The sequence below is a fragment of the Urocitellus parryii genome, chromosome 15, assembly GCF_045843805.1.
Source record: "Urocitellus parryii isolate mUroPar1 chromosome 15, mUroPar1.hap1, whole genome shotgun sequence".
Lineage (NCBI taxonomy): Eukaryota > Metazoa > Chordata > Mammalia > Rodentia > Sciuridae > Urocitellus > Urocitellus parryii.
This window is the reverse complement of record NC_135545.1, coordinates 11234126-11250499: the sequence shown is the minus strand read 5'-3', so window position 1 is coordinate 11250499 and position 16374 is coordinate 11234126. Positions and strand designations below refer to the sequence as shown.

General features: G+C 54.0%; 1 protein-coding gene across 4 annotated transcripts; it reads left to right on the top strand.

Annotated features, from left to right (window-relative positions):
* Positions 1-16374, top strand: Atp1a3 (ATPase Na+/K+ transporting subunit alpha 3). 4 transcript variants are annotated; one of them, XM_026403737.2, is made up of 22 exons: positions 1-120; positions 210-269; positions 409-612; positions 1573-1686; positions 1797-1931; positions 2613-2730; positions 2839-3107; positions 4920-5118; positions 5197-5306; positions 5391-5525; positions 7328-7520; positions 7784-7959; positions 8039-8175; positions 9036-9186; positions 9267-9435; positions 13592-13746; positions 13823-13946; positions 14456-14601; positions 15054-15184; positions 15586-15687; positions 16016-16107; positions 16346-16374. In XM_026403737.2, exons 1-22 carry the CDS (start codon positions 118-120, stop codon positions 16372-16374), a joined length of 2952 nt encoding a protein of 983 aa, XP_026259522.2. In that variant the 5' UTR covers positions 1-117. The 4 variants fall into 4 exon arrangements, with proteins under 4 accessions (XP_026259522.2, XP_077649116.1, XP_077649118.1 ...); XM_077792990.1 differs by having other exon boundaries at positions 40-120; positions 16022-16107; XM_077792992.1 differs by lacking the exon at positions 409-612 and having other exon boundaries at positions 67-120.

Sequence of the window (16374 nt, the reverse complement as noted above, 5' to 3'; positions counted from 1 at the left end):
GGCTCTGACAGCTATCGTGTCGCCACCTCGCAGGACAAAAAAGATGACAAGGGCTCGCCCAAGAAGAGCAAGGGCAAGGAGCGCCGGGACCTGGATGACCTCAAGAAGGAGGTGGCTATGGTAAGCCCCACCTCACGCCTGTGCCCTCCAGAGCTCCCCCTCGCCCTGAGGTAGGCCCCGTTTCACGTCTCCTCTCTTTCCATCCTCAGACAGAGCACAAAATGTCCGTGGAAGAAGTCTGCAGGAAATACAACACGGACTGCGTGCAGGTGAGGGCCGCTGGGTCAGCACGGGGGCCTGGACCCCGGAGTCTGAGGGAGGAGGGCGGGGCCTGGTGTCCTGGATGCCTGGGTACCGGGGTGGGTTGGGATGCAGGGCTGCTCAGGGAGGGTTCTGTGTGTCCCCCAGGGTCTGACGCACAGCAAAGCCCAGGAGATCCTGGCCCGGGATGGGCCCAACGCACTCACGCCACCGCCTACCACCCCAGAATGGGTCAAGTTCTGCCGCCAGCTCTTCGGGGGCTTCTCCATTCTGCTGTGGATTGGGGCCATCCTCTGTTTCCTGGCCTATGGCATCCAGGCAGGCACTGAAGATGACCCCTCTGGTGACAATGTGAGTGCTCTCTATCCCCTCCAAAGCCTCACACATTTAGGAACACAACTTACCCACCCCTCAGGCCTCCCGGTCTCTTTAGACTTTCCAAATCCTGCGTTCCTCCTCTGACTCTCATAATGACCCATGAGAGAACCAGATTGGGTACAAGGAAACCAGAGGCTCAGAAAGGCCAAGTAACTTGTCTAAAGTCATACAGCAGGAGGTATGAGCTGAGGTTCTGTCCCCAGGCTGGGTCATCTCAGCAACCTTAGGGAAGGACACTATCAAGTGGTCACAGCCTGTTAAATACTCCGAGAGTCAGTGAGTGTACTCAGGTAGAGACCCAGGTACTTGCTGATGGGTCAGAGCCCATCTGCCCAACAAAAGACACGATCTCCACAGTTGCCATGCCTGGAGGCAGAGCCACACACAGCTGCAAAGGGGTCCTCGCACAGGGGCCTACATATACCTGTAGGATGAACACAGTGGATGCACTAGGGCACAGATTCAAACACCACCAAGTGGATCAGACACATGAGCACAGACAGACACACAGATGCAGACTGTCAAACAGAAACAGACCAACAGAGACAGAGACTGCAAGAGAGAGACACAGAGAGAGATCTACAGAGATTCAGTGTCGTATAAATGTAAGGCCAGGTATACAGAGAGACAGAACTAAAGACACATGGACAGACAATTGCAAACACTCTGATTCTTAAACGTAGGCAAGAAGATGGATGGACAGACAGACACACACACACACATGAGAGACAGTCCCAGAGACTGAAACACAGACAAATACAGGAAGAGGGGCTCAGACAGACAGACACACAGACTCAGACATACAGATTCAAATGAACAAATACAAACCCATTGATAGAAAGCTCCCTTCCCAGAAGCCCCACAAACATGGGGTGGGCACGGGTGGGGAGTGGCTCTGGTGACCATGACCCCATGCCCTGCCTCTCCCTGCAGCTGTACCTGGGCATTGTGCTGGCAGCTGTAGTGATCATCACTGGCTGCTTCTCCTACTACCAGGAGGCCAAGAGCTCCAAGATCATGGAGTCCTTCAAGAACATGGTTCCCCAGGTAAGGGATGCCCTGGGAAGGGCCAGAAGGGTGTGGGCAGAGAGTCATGCAGAGTGACCCTCCAGGCAGAGGGAGTCTGGGAGGTAACTCTTCTCTGCTCTGCCCTACAGCAAGCACTGGTGATCAGGGAAGGTGAGAAGATGCAGGTGAATGCTGAGGAGGTGGTGGTTGGGGACTTGGTAGAGATCAAGGGTGGAGACCGAGTCCCAGCTGACCTGCGAATCATCTCGGCCCATGGCTGCAAGGTGGGCCTGCGTCCGAGCTCTGTCCTTCTCACTCAGGAGTCAGGATCCCAGGCCCCAGCCCTGCTCTCCTAGACCCAGAGGTCTATGCCCTAGCCCTTCTCCCTCAGACCCAGAGGGCCAGGCCCAGATCTCCTCCCTCAGACCCAGAGGGCCAGGTCCCGTCCCTGCTCCCTCAGACCCAGGGGTCCAAGCCTCAGCCCTCCTCCCTCAGACTCAGGGGGCGAGGCCCAGCCTACTCCCTCAGACCCAGGGGGCCAGGCCTCAGCCCTGCTCCCTCAGACCTAGGGGTCCATGCCTCAGCCCTGCTCCCTCAGACCCAGGGGTCCAGGCCCAGATCTCCTCCTTCAGACCCAGGGGTCCAGGCCTCAGCCCTCCTCCCTCAGACCCATGGGGCCAGGCCCCACCCCTCCTCCATCAGCTCAGTGGTACAGACCTAGTCCTCCTCCTTCAGGCCCAGGGGGTTCACATCCCAGCCCCAGGTCTAAGAGATCCTCAGTTACCTTAGGCCTTGGCAAGTAGTCTGGTACCCTTTACACCTTCATGTTCCTGTTCTCCAGCCTCCCAGATGCCACTGGCCCAGCTGGGCACCTCCAGAGACACAGACCCTAATCCCCCCCTGGACACATGCCCTCTAACCCTGGGCCCTGGACTGAGCCTTATCTCCACTGCCCCCGCCTGCAGGTGGACAACTCTTCCCTGACCGGCGAATCTGAGCCCCAGACCCGCTCTCCCGACTGCACACATGACAACCCCTTGGAGACTCGGAACATCACCTTCTTTTCCACCAACTGCGTAGAAGGTGAGCGGGGCATGCTTGGGACACCCAGGTGGGCAAGCAAGGGGATGGGCCTCAGGGATCAGCCTTCCTGAGCCTCATCTCACCTGACCTAACCCTCTCACCCTATAGGCACGGCTCGGGGTGTGGTGGTGGCCACTGGTGACCGCACTGTCATGGGCCGCATCGCCACCCTGGCCTCAGGCCTGGAGGTGGGCAAGACGCCCATCGCCATTGAGATCGAGCACTTCATTCAGCTCATCACCGGTGTGGCCGTCTTCCTGGGCGTCTCCTTCTTCATCCTCTCCCTCATTCTCGGGTACAGCTGGCTTGAGGCTGTCATCTTCCTCATCGGCATCATCGTGGCCAATGTCCCAGAGGGTCTGCTGGCCACTGTCACTGTAAGGCTGAGCTCCAGGGGCTGAGGGAGGAGGGGCAGGGCTTGGATGGCTGTGTTCTTGATAAGGACAGCTTGGGCCTCCCAGCCCTGAATAAAGAGGGGCCTCCTAATCCAAATGAACAAACAAAACACAAGCAAACATCTTAAGAACCACTGCAGGACACAGAGGTCTGCGATACTATCACGTTAGTTAACTCACAAAATTAAGATTTGCACACTCATGCAAAAAATCTGAAGAATAGGTCAAGTTCAAAAGTAAATGGTCTCAGCTGGGTGTGGTGCCTCATGCCTGCAATCCCAGAGACTTGGAAGGCTGAGACAGGAGGATTGCAAGTTTGAGTCCAGCCTCAGCAACTCAGAGAGGCCCTGTCTCAGATAAAAAGCATTAGGAATATAGCTCAGTGGTAAAGCACCCTGGGTTAAATTCCCAGTACCAATGCGGGGAGGGGGGGGAACCCAACAAACACATGTGGAAAAAAACAAATGGTCTCCCTCCTACTACCAGCTATCAGTCCACCTCAGTCCCCTTAATGTTGTTTTCAAAATACATGGAGCCACTCTAAGAATATTATTCTGCTCCTCGATTCCCCTATTCTACTTAATGTGTGGTGCAAGACCTGCCACATTAGCATATTCAAAACTACCACACAGCCAGGCATGGTGGTGCACATCTGTAATCCCAGCCACTCAGGAGGCTGAGGCAGGAGGATTGCAAGTACATTGTGAACCTCAGAAACTTGACAAGACCCTGTCTCAAAATAAAAAGTAAAAATGTTAGGGCTGAGGATATAGCTCAGTGGGTAGAGTGCTTGCCTCACATGCACAAGGCCCTGGGTTCAATCCCCAGCGCCACAAAAAATAAAAATAAAAAAAATGGTGAAGATTCCAGCAGCTTGGGAGGCTGAGGCAGGAGGATCATGAATTCAAAGCCAGCCTCAGCAATTTAGCAAAGCCCTAAACAACTCAGCAAACCCTGTCTCTAAATAAAATATAAAAAGGGCTGGGGATTTCACACGGTGCCTAAGTGCCCCTGGGTTCCCTGATACAAAAAAAAAAAAAAAAAGATCCACATGTCAAAAGGCTTTGCTGGTGTATAATACATGCACAAAGGACTGCACATACTGTGAACATGCAATTTGACGATGCAAATGGTCCCACATCACCATGTCAGCTACTCTCAGCTACTCCCAGGTTGAGTCCCCCAGCAGTCCCCTCCTGACCTTGGGACTCACAGCCCACAACAAAGAGTAACCCCTATATATGGCTTCTGTTTTGGTGATTTGTGAGTGGTAGGAATTGAACCCAGGGCCTCACACATGCGAGACAAGCACTCTGCTTCTGAGTTACATCTTTAGCCCCTAACTCTGATTTCGAATAGCAGAAATTAAGTTTGCCGTTTTTCAAATTTCATATGGAGAGAATAATTCCATATGGACTCTTATCTGTCTCTTCTTGCTAAACATGATGTTTTTGAGCTTCAGTCATTTAGTTGGAGGCAGTGATAATTTATCCTTTTATACAGATGCATAGTGTTCCATCTCTGATTTTCCCAGTATCTCCTTTCTCTGAGTGGACTCTGGTTGTTTCAGTTTGGCCTATTATAAAGCTTGCGACTGTGAACATTCTAGTGTGTGTCTCCAGGGGCACATAGGGCCTGTTTCTGTGGGTCTGTACCTGGAGGGAGGAGTGCTGGGTGGTACTGTTCTTTTCAGGCCACCCAGAAGTCTCCTTGGGCTGGGCAGGTGGGTTGTGGACATTGGTCACCCTGCACCAGCTCCCACCTGCAATTCACCTGCGCTTGCACGTCCCCCAGGTGTGTCTGACCCTGACTGCCAAGCGCATGGCTCGGAAGAACTGTCTAGTGAAGAACCTGGAGGCTGTGGAGACCCTGGGCTCTACATCCACCATTTGCTCAGACAAGACGGGGACCCTCACCCAGAACCGCATGACGGTGGCCCACATGTGGTTTGACAATCAGATCCACGAGGCTGACACCACTGAGGATCAGTCAGGTGGGTGGGGGCCCAGGGCAGGGGTGGTGGGCACGGGGCATTGGGAGCCCCTTACTCACATGCTCCTTCCACTTTCAGGCACCTCCTTCGACAAGAGCTCACACACATGGGTGGCCCTGTCCCACATCGCCGGACTCTGCAACCGTGCTGTCTTCAAAGGCGGTCAAGACAACATCCCTGTACTTAAGGTGGGTGCAGCCACCGCCTCCCCTTGGCCCCCTGTCGTCCACTCTGCCCCATGCTCCTGCCCTAATGACACTCTCTCTCCACAGAGGGACGTGGCCGGGGATGCCTCCGAGTCTGCCCTACTCAAATGCATCGAGCTGTCCTCCGGCTCCGTGAAGCTGATGCGTGAACGCAACAAGAAAGTGGCCGAGATCCCCTTCAACTCCACCAACAAATACCAGGTACAAACTTGGGGCTCTCCAGGGCGGCCTGCCTGGGCCTCGGTTTCTCTGTGACACCTGGACAGCAGTTGCCTCTGCCCTACTGTCCTGCTTTGGGCAAGATACTAATCTTTGCAGAGCCTCAATTTCCCCATCTGTAACATGGGAAGACAGTACCCAGCCTGTGGGGAGGGCGACTGGCTGCACCTGAGCGTGAGAGGCAGCGTGAGATCTCTGTTGAAGGGAGACGCAGAGGGGCAAAGAGCTCTGCCCAGCAGAGGGCGGACGCCAGCCAGGGACCTTGGCCACAGCAGCAACTTTCACACCTTCATCAAGTTTCTTTTTTTGATCAGCCACCACGTTGACCGTGTTTTAGATCCCGTGGGTGCTCGTGGTAGAGAGTAAAACAGTGAAGTTCCTCCTCTCTGGAACTGACACTCTAGTGCTAGAAGACAGGGAATGACAAAGTCATGAGGAAATACTGTGCTGAGGGAGGGAGCCCTGCAGGTATCTGGGGGAAGGATGTTCAGGCAGCAGATGGTGTGTGCAAAGGCCCTCAGGCAGGAGCGTGGCTTGTCTGAACAACATCCTGGAAGCCGGAGCGGGTAGGAGGTGAGGCCAGAGCCCTTGGGGTCTCTTGGACCATGACGAGGACTTGCTGAGGAGGATGTGAGCCAATGAGAGGGCTCTGAGCCGAGGAGAGACAGGATTGACTCACATCCTTTTAAATAGCTTTATGGAGATATAATTCACATGCCATGATCATCTATTTAAAGTGTGGAACTCAACAGTTAGTGTATTTATTCACAGATACACGCACCACCTACATAGTCAGTTTTAGAGCATTTTTATCACCTCAGAAAGAAACCCTGCACCCCTTAGCTATCACCACCCCCTCTTCCTCCACCCTCCTAGCCCTAAGCAACCACTAACCTACTTTCTGTCTCTATGGATCTGCCTATTTGGGACACTTCATAAAAATGGAGTCATACAACACACGGCCTTTTTTGTCTGGCTTCTTTCACGGAAGCATCTTGCTTTCAAGATCTAGCCATGCTGTGTATCCGAGCTTCCTTCCTCTTGGTGCCAGACCAGTGTTCTGTTGTATGTGTAGACCACACTGTATTTACCCACTCATTCACTCACGGACCTTTGGGTTTCCACCCTTTGGCTCTTGAGTAGTGCTACTGTGGACATTTGTGGACACGTTTTTGTGCAGACACGCATTTGCATTCCTTTCTGAGGATGCCAGTTTATATCATAACTCTGTTCAACTTTTGGGGAAACTATCAGATTTTTGTTGGTGCTGGGGATGGAGCCCAGGGCCTCATGCATGCTAGGCAAGCTCTCTCCCACGAGGCTGCACCTGCAGCCGGCTGCCACGGGAAGGGGAGATCTGGGGATTCGGGTGTTGGATGATGGTAGCTGGCCCGTGGGTGGGGGCAGCAGCCGGTGGCGGGAGGACAGTCCAGACTCCGAGTGCATTTTAGAGGCGAACTGAGCAGATTTAGCGCTAGTTCAGGTGAGGGAAGAGAAGGACTAGAGTGAGGCGGAGAGAGGGCAGGTAACCCACGCTGGGACTCCTGTAGGAGACAGAGATGGAGAGACAGAGACAGGAAGAGCAGAGATCTCCCTAAGACTCCAAGAAACAGAAAACATCTGTCTAGGGGAGAGTGATGTGGGCAGGGCCCTCTGGGGGAGCCCCGGTGGACATCTGTCCTTCCACCATGGCTCTGTGGGGCTGGGACAGTGCTCTCCCATCTGGGTGTGGTGGCCTCCAGCTTCCCGTGTGGCTCAAGCACATCTGCCTCTGTGCTTCTCAGCTATCCATCCATGAGACAGAGGACCCCAATGACAACCGATACCTGCTGGTGATGAAGGGCGCCCCCGAACGCATCCTGGACCGCTGCTCCACGATCCTGCTGCAGGGCAAGGAGCAGCCACTGGACGAGGAGATGAAGGAAGCCTTCCAAAATGCCTACCTGGAGCTCGGGGGCCTGGGCGAGCGCGTGCTCGGTACGTACCGTGGGTGGGGCACGATTGTGGGGCAGGGACTGGGCCAGCTCTTTGGGCTCCTTGGGGCCAAAGAGGGGTGTGATGCTGCCCAGAGCCTGGCCTGGCTCAGAAGAGGGGCTCCCAGCATGCACTGCAGCTGAGTGGCTTCAGGCATGGATGGAGGAGAGGGGAGGCATCTTTAGGAAAGGAGGGTTGACTTGCTGGGAAGATTGATGGCCCGGGATCCAGACATTTCATGTCCCCCACCCTGACCCTGCCTCCAGGTTTCTGCCATTACTACCTGCCCGAGGAGCAGTTCCCCAAGGGCTTCGCCTTCGACTGTGATGACGTGAACTTCACCACAGACAACCTCTGCTTCGTGGGCCTCATGTCCATGATTGACCCTCCCCGGGCAGCTGTCCCTGACGCCGTGGGCAAATGCCGGAGCGCAGGCATCAAGGTGTGGCCGGAGGGAGCTGGGGATGACAGGGAGGACACTGGGGGAAGATCAGACCGACCCTAAAGAGCAATGCCTGCAGGTCATCATGGTCACAGGCGATCACCCCATCACAGCCAAGGCCATCGCCAAGGGTGTGGGCATCATCTCCGAGGGCAATGAGACTGTGGAGGACATCGCCGCCCGGCTTAACATCCCTGTCAGCCAGGTCAACCCACGGTGAGCCACCCCGCTGAGCTGGGGACACAGGAGAGCCATCAGGGCCATCTCCACAAGGCATCTGTCTGGTCCAGCTTCCCTCTGGGCTGCTCACCCCCTTCCTTTTGGGGATTCCTCTGTTTGCTCCGCACCTGGGGCCCATCTAGGTGCTGCCTGGTGTGAAGGTGGCTGCCTGGTACCATAGCCACAGGGGTCAATTCCCAGCATGGCCACTCATCACCGTGTGACCTTGGGCAGGTCATTTAGCTTCCCTGACCCTCACTTTCCTCCTCACTAAGATGAGCAACTAGGGCTGGGGGTGCAGTCAGTGGTAGAGCACTTGCCCAGCAAGCACGAGGCCCTGGTTCCATCCCCAGCATCAAAAATAAAATAGGGGCTGGGGATGTGGCTCAGGGGCAGAGCACTTGCCTCCATGTGCGAGGCATTGGGTTCAATTCTTAGCACCCCATATGAATAAATAAATAAAGGTCCATCAACACCTGAAAAAAATATGTGTATACATGTGCTATACATATACACATATACACATATTAAAGTGCTAAAAAATAAAATAAAATAGGCTGCCTAACAATTGCTATCTCAGAGGGTTTGATGGCGCCCCATATGTCCTCATGCCCACCTGTGGCTGTCACCTTTCCTACCTGTCTAGTACCCACAATCCTCTACATCAGTGCCCCTCAGTCCTTCCTGAGGTCTTCCTCCTGCCCCACTCCCCCATGTACCTTCATCTCTGCCTCCCAGAGACCTCTTCTTTTCTCAGCCCTGGACCGCTGGCTCTCCTGTCCATGGTGCTGCCCATCTGTCTCTTTGTCTGTCTGTCTGCCTCGCCCTGGAACACTCATTCTTCCTGCTCTTCTCAGGGATGCCAAGGCCTGTGTGATCCACGGCACCGACCTCAAGGACTTCACCTCTGAGCAAATCGACGAGATCCTACAGAATCACACTGAGATCGTCTTTGCCCGCACCTCCCCACAGCAGAAGCTCATCATCGTGGAGGGCTGTCAGAGACAGGTGGGCTCTGCCCCTGGGTCTGAGGGAGGAGGACCGGGGCCTGGACCCCTGGGTCTCACCCTCACCCTCTCCCCTGCCAGGGAGCAATTGTGGCCGTGACTGGCGATGGTGTGAACGACTCCCCTGCTCTGAAGAAAGCTGACATTGGGGTGGCCATGGGCATTGCTGGCTCTGATGTCTCTAAGCAGGCAGCCGACATGATTCTATTGGATGACAACTTTGCCTCCATTGTCACGGGTGTGGAAGAGGGTGAGTGGCTGGCAGTGACTCTGGAGACTTGGGTCACTGAGGGGGCGGGGAGGGTGAGGAGAACAGTCCAGAGATGCAGGGACTGCAGAGTGCAGCGGGCACCTGAGCTTGCCCTTTTCAGTCCTCCCTGCTCTCTGGCTCAGAGCTGATGCATTTCCGGGTCCCTGTGTGGCCCCGCACAGTATGGTCTGGTGGACAAGGCCGACTTGGAAGCATGTAAAAGTCCTCTCCAGTGCAGCCACCGGGAAGCACATGGTCCTGAGGCTCTGGAGGCCTGGCCTCTCCTGGGCTGGGGGTTCAGCTAGTTTCCCTAAGTGGGCAGGGACAAGGGAATGGAATCAGTGGGCCATGCTGGGAGTCCCTACATGCAGGGACAGGAGTCACAGGCAGGGAGAGCTGTCCCCAGCAAGGTGGGTGAGGGGTGTATGGCCAGGCTGGTGTTGGAGGTGGAGGGGCTCCAGGTGCAGGCTCCTTCTTGTGAAGGGGCCGGTTGACATTTCATTTGTTTCCTGATCATCAAAAATAATTCATCAGTATAGAAAGTGCAGAACTACAGAAAGCCTCATACAGAAATAAGTGCTATTTGTGCTTTGGTGATTTTTTTTTTTTTTCTATTTCTCTCCCCCATCTGAAAATGTGGCTACTGTAAAAAAAAAAAAAAAAAAATAGTTCACAGTGAAACCAACTCCAAGTGACAAGTGCCCTTACCTTCATCTCCTATGTAACAAATTAAGGGCCCTTACTCTGTCTCCTGTGTCCCCAACCCCGGCTAACTTTCCAGTCAGCCATCTTCTATGCATGTGCAGTGCACATGCCCACAGATCCCATTCCCATTTGGTCCAGATGCTCACAGGCTCCTACCATGTGCACCCTGCAGATGCCAGGTGTGCAGCTGTGAGCAGTGCAGATGTGGTCCCTGGTCTCCCAGGTCCGGAGAGACCCCCTTACTCAAGGCAGCCAACAAATACATAATTACAACCATGACAGGTGGGAAGAAAACAGGGCTCTGTGAGAACTAGTTACAAGAGTCCTATCCAGACAGGGGACATGGAAGGACTCTCTAAAGGGAGGCAGGGAGCGTAACTACCTTTAGGGGAAGTTTCAGAGATACTGAAAGTAGAGTGGATGGCATTGTGAATCCCCTGCTAGCTCATCTGGTTTCTTCCCCACCCACTGCCACGCTCTGGTTTGTGTGGAAGCAGACCAAGTCGCCCATTCACCCATGAGCAGTTCCCCCATGAGGAAGGGGTAGTTGGTGAGGAGCAGCACGTTGCCAGGAGAGAGAATGGCTGTCAGGTGGGGTCACCCAGAGCTCTTCGTTACACAAAGGTGACCAAAGGATCCAGTCCTCTGCAGCCATCAGGGCCTAGACTTTTTATTTTTTTAACTGATACATAAAAATGACACCTAGTAGTGGGGTACCATGTGATGTTTCCATATATGCATACATGGTGCAGTGTTAAAATCAGGTTAAGCATGCGTGTCTCCTCAAACACTTGTCATTTCTTCATGGCAAAACCATTCAGTATCTTTTCTAGTTTTATTTATTTATTTGTACTGGGGATTGAACCCAGGGGTGCTTGACTACTAAGCTACATCCCCAGACCTTTTTATTTTTTTAAATTTTGAGACAGGGTCCCACTAACATGCTAAGGGCCTTGCTAAATTGCTGAGGCTGGCCTCAAACTTGCAATCCTCCTGCCGCAGCCTCCTGAATCACTGGGATTGTAGGCTCCTCACCAACTACTCTTCCTCATGGGGGAAACGCTCATGGATTGTAGGCATGTGCCACCACGCCTGACTCTTCTAGCTTTCTGAGATATGCAATACATAATTAGTATCTGGAGTCACCCAGCTGTGCAAAGAAGGCACACCAGAGTTTCCTACTACTCCTTCCTCCCTCCCTCCCTTCCTTCCTTCCTTCCTTCCTTCATTTCCTTTCCTTTCCTTTCTTTCTTTTCTTTCCTTCCTTCCTTCCTTCCTTCCTTCCTTCCTTCTTCTTTCTTTTCTTTTCTCTTTTCTTTTCTTTTCTTTGGGATTGAGCCCAGGGCCTCAGGCACACTGAGCAGACACTCTAACACTAAGGTACGCCCTTAGCCCCTTACTCCTCTAACTGTAAGTTAGCACTTATCAATCAACGTCTCCCCATCCTTCCCCATGTCAGCTTCTATGGGGTCACGCGTGTGTGTGTGTGTGTGTGTGTGTGTGTGTGTGGTGTACATACTGGGCAAGCACTCCTACCACTAAGCTATACTCCCAGCCCTGAGGTCAATATTTTTAGATTCCATATATGAGTGAGATCATATGGTATTTGTCTTTCTGTACCTGGCTTATTTCACTCCACATAATGATCTCCAGTACTGGCTGAATAGTATTCTGTTATGTTTGGACCACACTTTATTTATTCCTCCATTGATGGACACCTAGGTTGATTCCAAGCCTTGCCTACTGGGAAGAGTGCTACAATAAACATGGCAGTGCTGATGTCTCTTCAATAGACTGGTTCCCCTTCCTTTGGGTATAGACTCAGGAGTAGGATTGCTGGATCATGTGGTAGTTCCATTACTAATTTTTTGAGGAACCTCCAAACTGTTTTCTATAATGCCTGTACTAACTTACATTCCCACCAACAGTGTGCAAGAGTTTCCTTTTTCTCCACGTTCTCCCTTTTAATCTTTTTGTTAATAGCCAATCTTAGGTGATAACTTAGTGTGGTTTTATTTTTTTATTTTTATTTTTTGGTACCAGGGATTGAACCCAGGGGTGCTTAATCATGGAGCCACATCCCCAGCTCTTTTTATTTTTTATTTTGAGACAGGGTCTCTCTAAGTTGCTAACACTGGCCTCAAACTTGCAATCCTCCAGCTTTAGCCTCCCAAGACACTGGGATTACAGGTGGGCACCAGGGTGCCCAGATTATTTTTTATTTATTTTGCGGGGAGAAGGTACCTGGGATTGAACTCAGGGGCACTCGACTAAGGAGTCACATCCTCAGCCCTATTTTGTATTTTATTTAGACACAGGGTCTCACTGAGTTGCTTAGCTCCCCGTCATTGCTGACGCTGGCTTTGAACTTGCAATCTTCCTGCCTCAGTCTCCCAAGATGCTGGGATTTCAGGCGTGCACCACTGCATTTGGCTTATTATTTATTTTGAGACAGAGTCTCATGAAGTTTCCCAGACTGGCCTCCAACTTGCCACTCTCCTGCCTCAGCCTCAGCCCAAGTAGCTGGGGTTAAAGGTACTTAGGTACTTTCCACTGTGCCAGACCTGATCCCTTTTTTTTTTTTTAAGAGAGAGAGAGAGAGAGAGAGAGAGAGAGAGAGAGAATTTTTTAATATTTATTTTGTTTTAGTTTTCGGCAGACACAACATCTTTGTTTGTATGTGGTGCTGAGGATCCAACCTGGGCCGCGCGCATGCCAGGCGAACACGCTACCTCTTGAGCCACATTCCCAGCCCCTGATCCCATTTTTGATGTATAAAACACATACCTGAGTAAGGTGATGACAGATTTGGGCACACATACACTCCTGAGTGACCACCAGGCTCCAATCACTAGAGAAAACACACCCACTTCCCATTCAAGTGTGTCTCTTCCCAGTCTGTATCAGCCTTCTAGAAATAGCACTCCCCTGACCTGCAGCTCCATGGATTCGTGGCAGACCTCAGCTGCGTGGGAGCACAGTCTGGAAGCTCTGGGGTCTGCTTTTCTCACACCTGAGATTCAGCCGTGGGGTGGCTGCACCCGTGGCTCCTTTCTTTCCGTGCTGGGCTGTGTTCCGTGGCCTGGATATTCTGATTCTTTCACCCACTCACCTGCCATGGCACTGGGTTGGCTCTGGTTTTTAGCCGTTATGAATCAAGCTATGGTGAATGTTATTGAACTTGATTTTTTGTGTACATAAATGCTCATTTCTCTTGTATAGACCTGGAAGTGGGGTTACTGGGTCAATGGAGAAGGGAGATGTTTAGCTTAGACAGAAACTGCCAGACAGGCGTCCACCAGGGGTGTATTTCAAGATGGTTGAGCAGGGGCACCGTGGTCACGGGTCTGTGTGTGAAGGTGGGTAGGTGGGTGGGTTGGAAGGGAGGGCCAGGACACGAGGCTCCCTGACAGGGGCGTCCAAGCTCTGAACCAACCCCTGTCCTCCACAGGCCGCCTGATCTTTGACAACCTGAAGAAGTCCATCGCCTACACGCTCACCAGCAACATCCCCGAGATCACGCCCTTCCTGCTCTTCATCATGGCCAACATCCCGCTGCCCCTGGGCACCATTACCATCCTTTGTATCGACCTGGGCACAGACATGGTGAGTCCCATGGCCACCCCGAGGCCTGGGAGGGCAGAGTCCTCCCATCCCTACTCACCCAGCCTCTTCCACCCAGGTCCCTGCCATCTCCTTGGCCTATGAGGCTGCTGAGAGCGACATCATGAAGAGACAGCCCAGGAACCCTCGGACAGACAAGCTGGTCAATGAGCGACTCATCAGCATGGCCTATGGGCAGATCGGTGAGGGCTGGGGCCACCCCTGACGCTGCCACAGCAGCTCTCAGGAGCCTCGTGCTCACCTAGCAGGGTGGAGGAGGGGCAGGATCAGCCTGGGGGCTCTCTGGGAGCAGGGCTGGAACCCCACCCTCTCTGCCTGCTCCTTCCTGCTGTGTGCAGAGTTCTAGAGGTGCAGGACAGGAGTTCCCGGGAGTGTTCTAGCAAAGCAGAGGCTTTGTGGCAGTGGCCAGAGACCTGGGGAGGTCACTCCTCCATAGAGGGCCTAACAGTCAAGCCCAGGGTCCTCAAGGATGTTGCAGTATTCAGGTGGCAGAGAGCTCCCAGGTTATCCATGGGAAGAGCCCCTTCCTGAGGTCCCTGACCTGGGCAGCCATCTCAGGGCCTCACCACCAAGATCTCCAGATGATATGGCTTGGGCAAGAGGACCAAGGCAACCCACAGGCCACCAAGAGTCTCAGGGTGTGCTGGCACATGAGCTCTGAGCTCTCCTTGGCACCTTCTCTCCTCCCCAGGAATGATCCAGGCTCTTGGTGGCTTTTTCTCCTACTTTGTGATCCTGGCAGAAAATGGCTTCCTACCCGGCAACCTGGTGGGCATCCGGCTCAACTGGGATGACCGCACCGTCAACGACCTGGAGGACAGTTACGGGCAGCAGTGGGTGAGCAGGGCTGGTGGGCATCCTCCAAGCCACAGAGGAGCCTCAGGCAAGCTGTCCCGGCCACGCAGGGGTCAAATCCTACAACGACCCCTCCACCCCAGGGGCAGCACCAGACCCTTGCCCAGCACGTGGGGTGTCCTGAGCTCTGGGCCCAGCACACCCTAGGTGACATGTCCTAACTGCCAACCCTCCTGGCCCTGCCAGCCCTTCTTCCCTGTTTCTGTCTGTCCCTTCTAAGCCTGGCTGCTGTCCCTCCTCCTCTTCCTGGTCCCTGGGAGACCACCATGAGCCCTGACCCTTTCTCTTTCCTCAAACATCTGCCTCTTGCCCCAGAGCTATGAGCCCTGAGAGGGGAGACACATCTGAGATCCTGGGGATCCCATGCAGGGAGTGGGGCAGTGGCCTGGGCCACGGTCACATGATGACACCTGCATCCTTGTGGTTGCTCACAGACCTACGAGCAGAGGAAGGTGGTGGAGTTCACGTGCCACACGGCCTTCTTTGTGAGCATCGTGGTGGTCCAGTGGGCGGATCTGATCATCTGCAAGACCCGGAGGAACTCAGTGTTCCAGCAGGGCATGAAGTGAGGGCCAGTGCCGCGAGGAGGCCGTGCAGCCATCTGCCCTGTCCCTCTATATGTCTGTGTCCCTCCCCTTGCCTCTGAGCTGCCTTCTTCTCAAGGGTCACGTGTGCAGGTCTCCAGACCTGTGTTGCCTTTTTATACCACTCACTGCCTCTGTGTGTCTGTCCCTCCCTCTCTTTCTGCGTCACTCTCTCTCCACGTCTCTGTCTCTGTGAGCCTCTCTCCCTCTCAGGGGACGTCTCCTCTCTGGGTCTCTGCACCCCTCTATGGACACATCGCTGTCTCTGGGGCTGCCTCTCCCCATCTGCCGCTTGCTGTGCCTGCATGTCTGTCTCTGTGGGCTCAGGGTGCCAAGGTGCCGGGCTTCCTTGGGCTAAGCCCTGCCTCACCTTTGTCTCCAGGAACAAAATCTTGATCTTCGGCTTATTTGAGGAGACGGCCCTCGCTGCCTTCCTGTCCTACTGCCCTGGCATGGACGTGGCCCTTCGCATGTACCCCCTCAAGTGAGTGTCCTGGGCCCCCAGGACCCCCCCATCTGCACACCCTCCTGGAGCCCTTACTTAAGGGATGTGCTCACAGACTGAGCCGCCAGCCCCAGGCCTCAGCCATGGATCTCTGGCCCCATCTCTCCCATGTCTCTCTGGACACCCTATGTGTCCCCCATTGCCACCTCTGTTTTGATGCCACCAACCTTCCCCCATAGGCTATCCTCATGGAGGTGCAGGGAGGGGACTCTGCAGCCCCCAGGCCCCAGAAAGGGCCCAGGGCCCAGAGGGTTATGGGAGACTAGCCCTCCCATTGCTGGACTCACACCCTCCTCTCCCTCTGCAGGCCCAGCTGGTGGTTCTGTGCCTTCCCCTACAGTTTCCTCATCTTCGTCTACGATGAAATCCGCAAACTCATCCTGCGCAGGAACCCAGGGGGTGAGGCTGTGGGGTGGGCCTGGGGGGCAGGCCGGAGGAGCCTCCAGGGGGCGCTCATGCGCGGGGCATCTCCCTCCATCACCTTCCGAAGGCTCCTCCCCTTTCTTTCTCTTCCCATCCCTCTTTCAGAGGGTGTCTCTGTGTCTGTCGTTTTCGTCTTTGTCTTCACATCATGTGTACTGTCTCCCTCCCTCCCTCTGCCTGTCTCTATCTCTCACTCGCCTCTTTGTCTCTCCAGGTTGGGTGGAGAAAGAAACCTACTACTGA

Bases quoted from the DNA above. Each gene is read 5' to 3' on its own strand.
- Atp1a3 (XM_026403737.2), top strand. The intron at 270-408 runs GTGAGGGCCGCT...TGTGTCCCCCAG, and splicing joins ACAACACGGACTGCGTGCAG to GGTCTGACGCACAGCAAAGC. The intron at 9,187-9,266 runs GTGGGCTCTGCC...CTCCCCTGCCAG, and splicing joins TGGAGGGCTGTCAGAGACAG to GGAGCAATTGTGGCCGTGAC.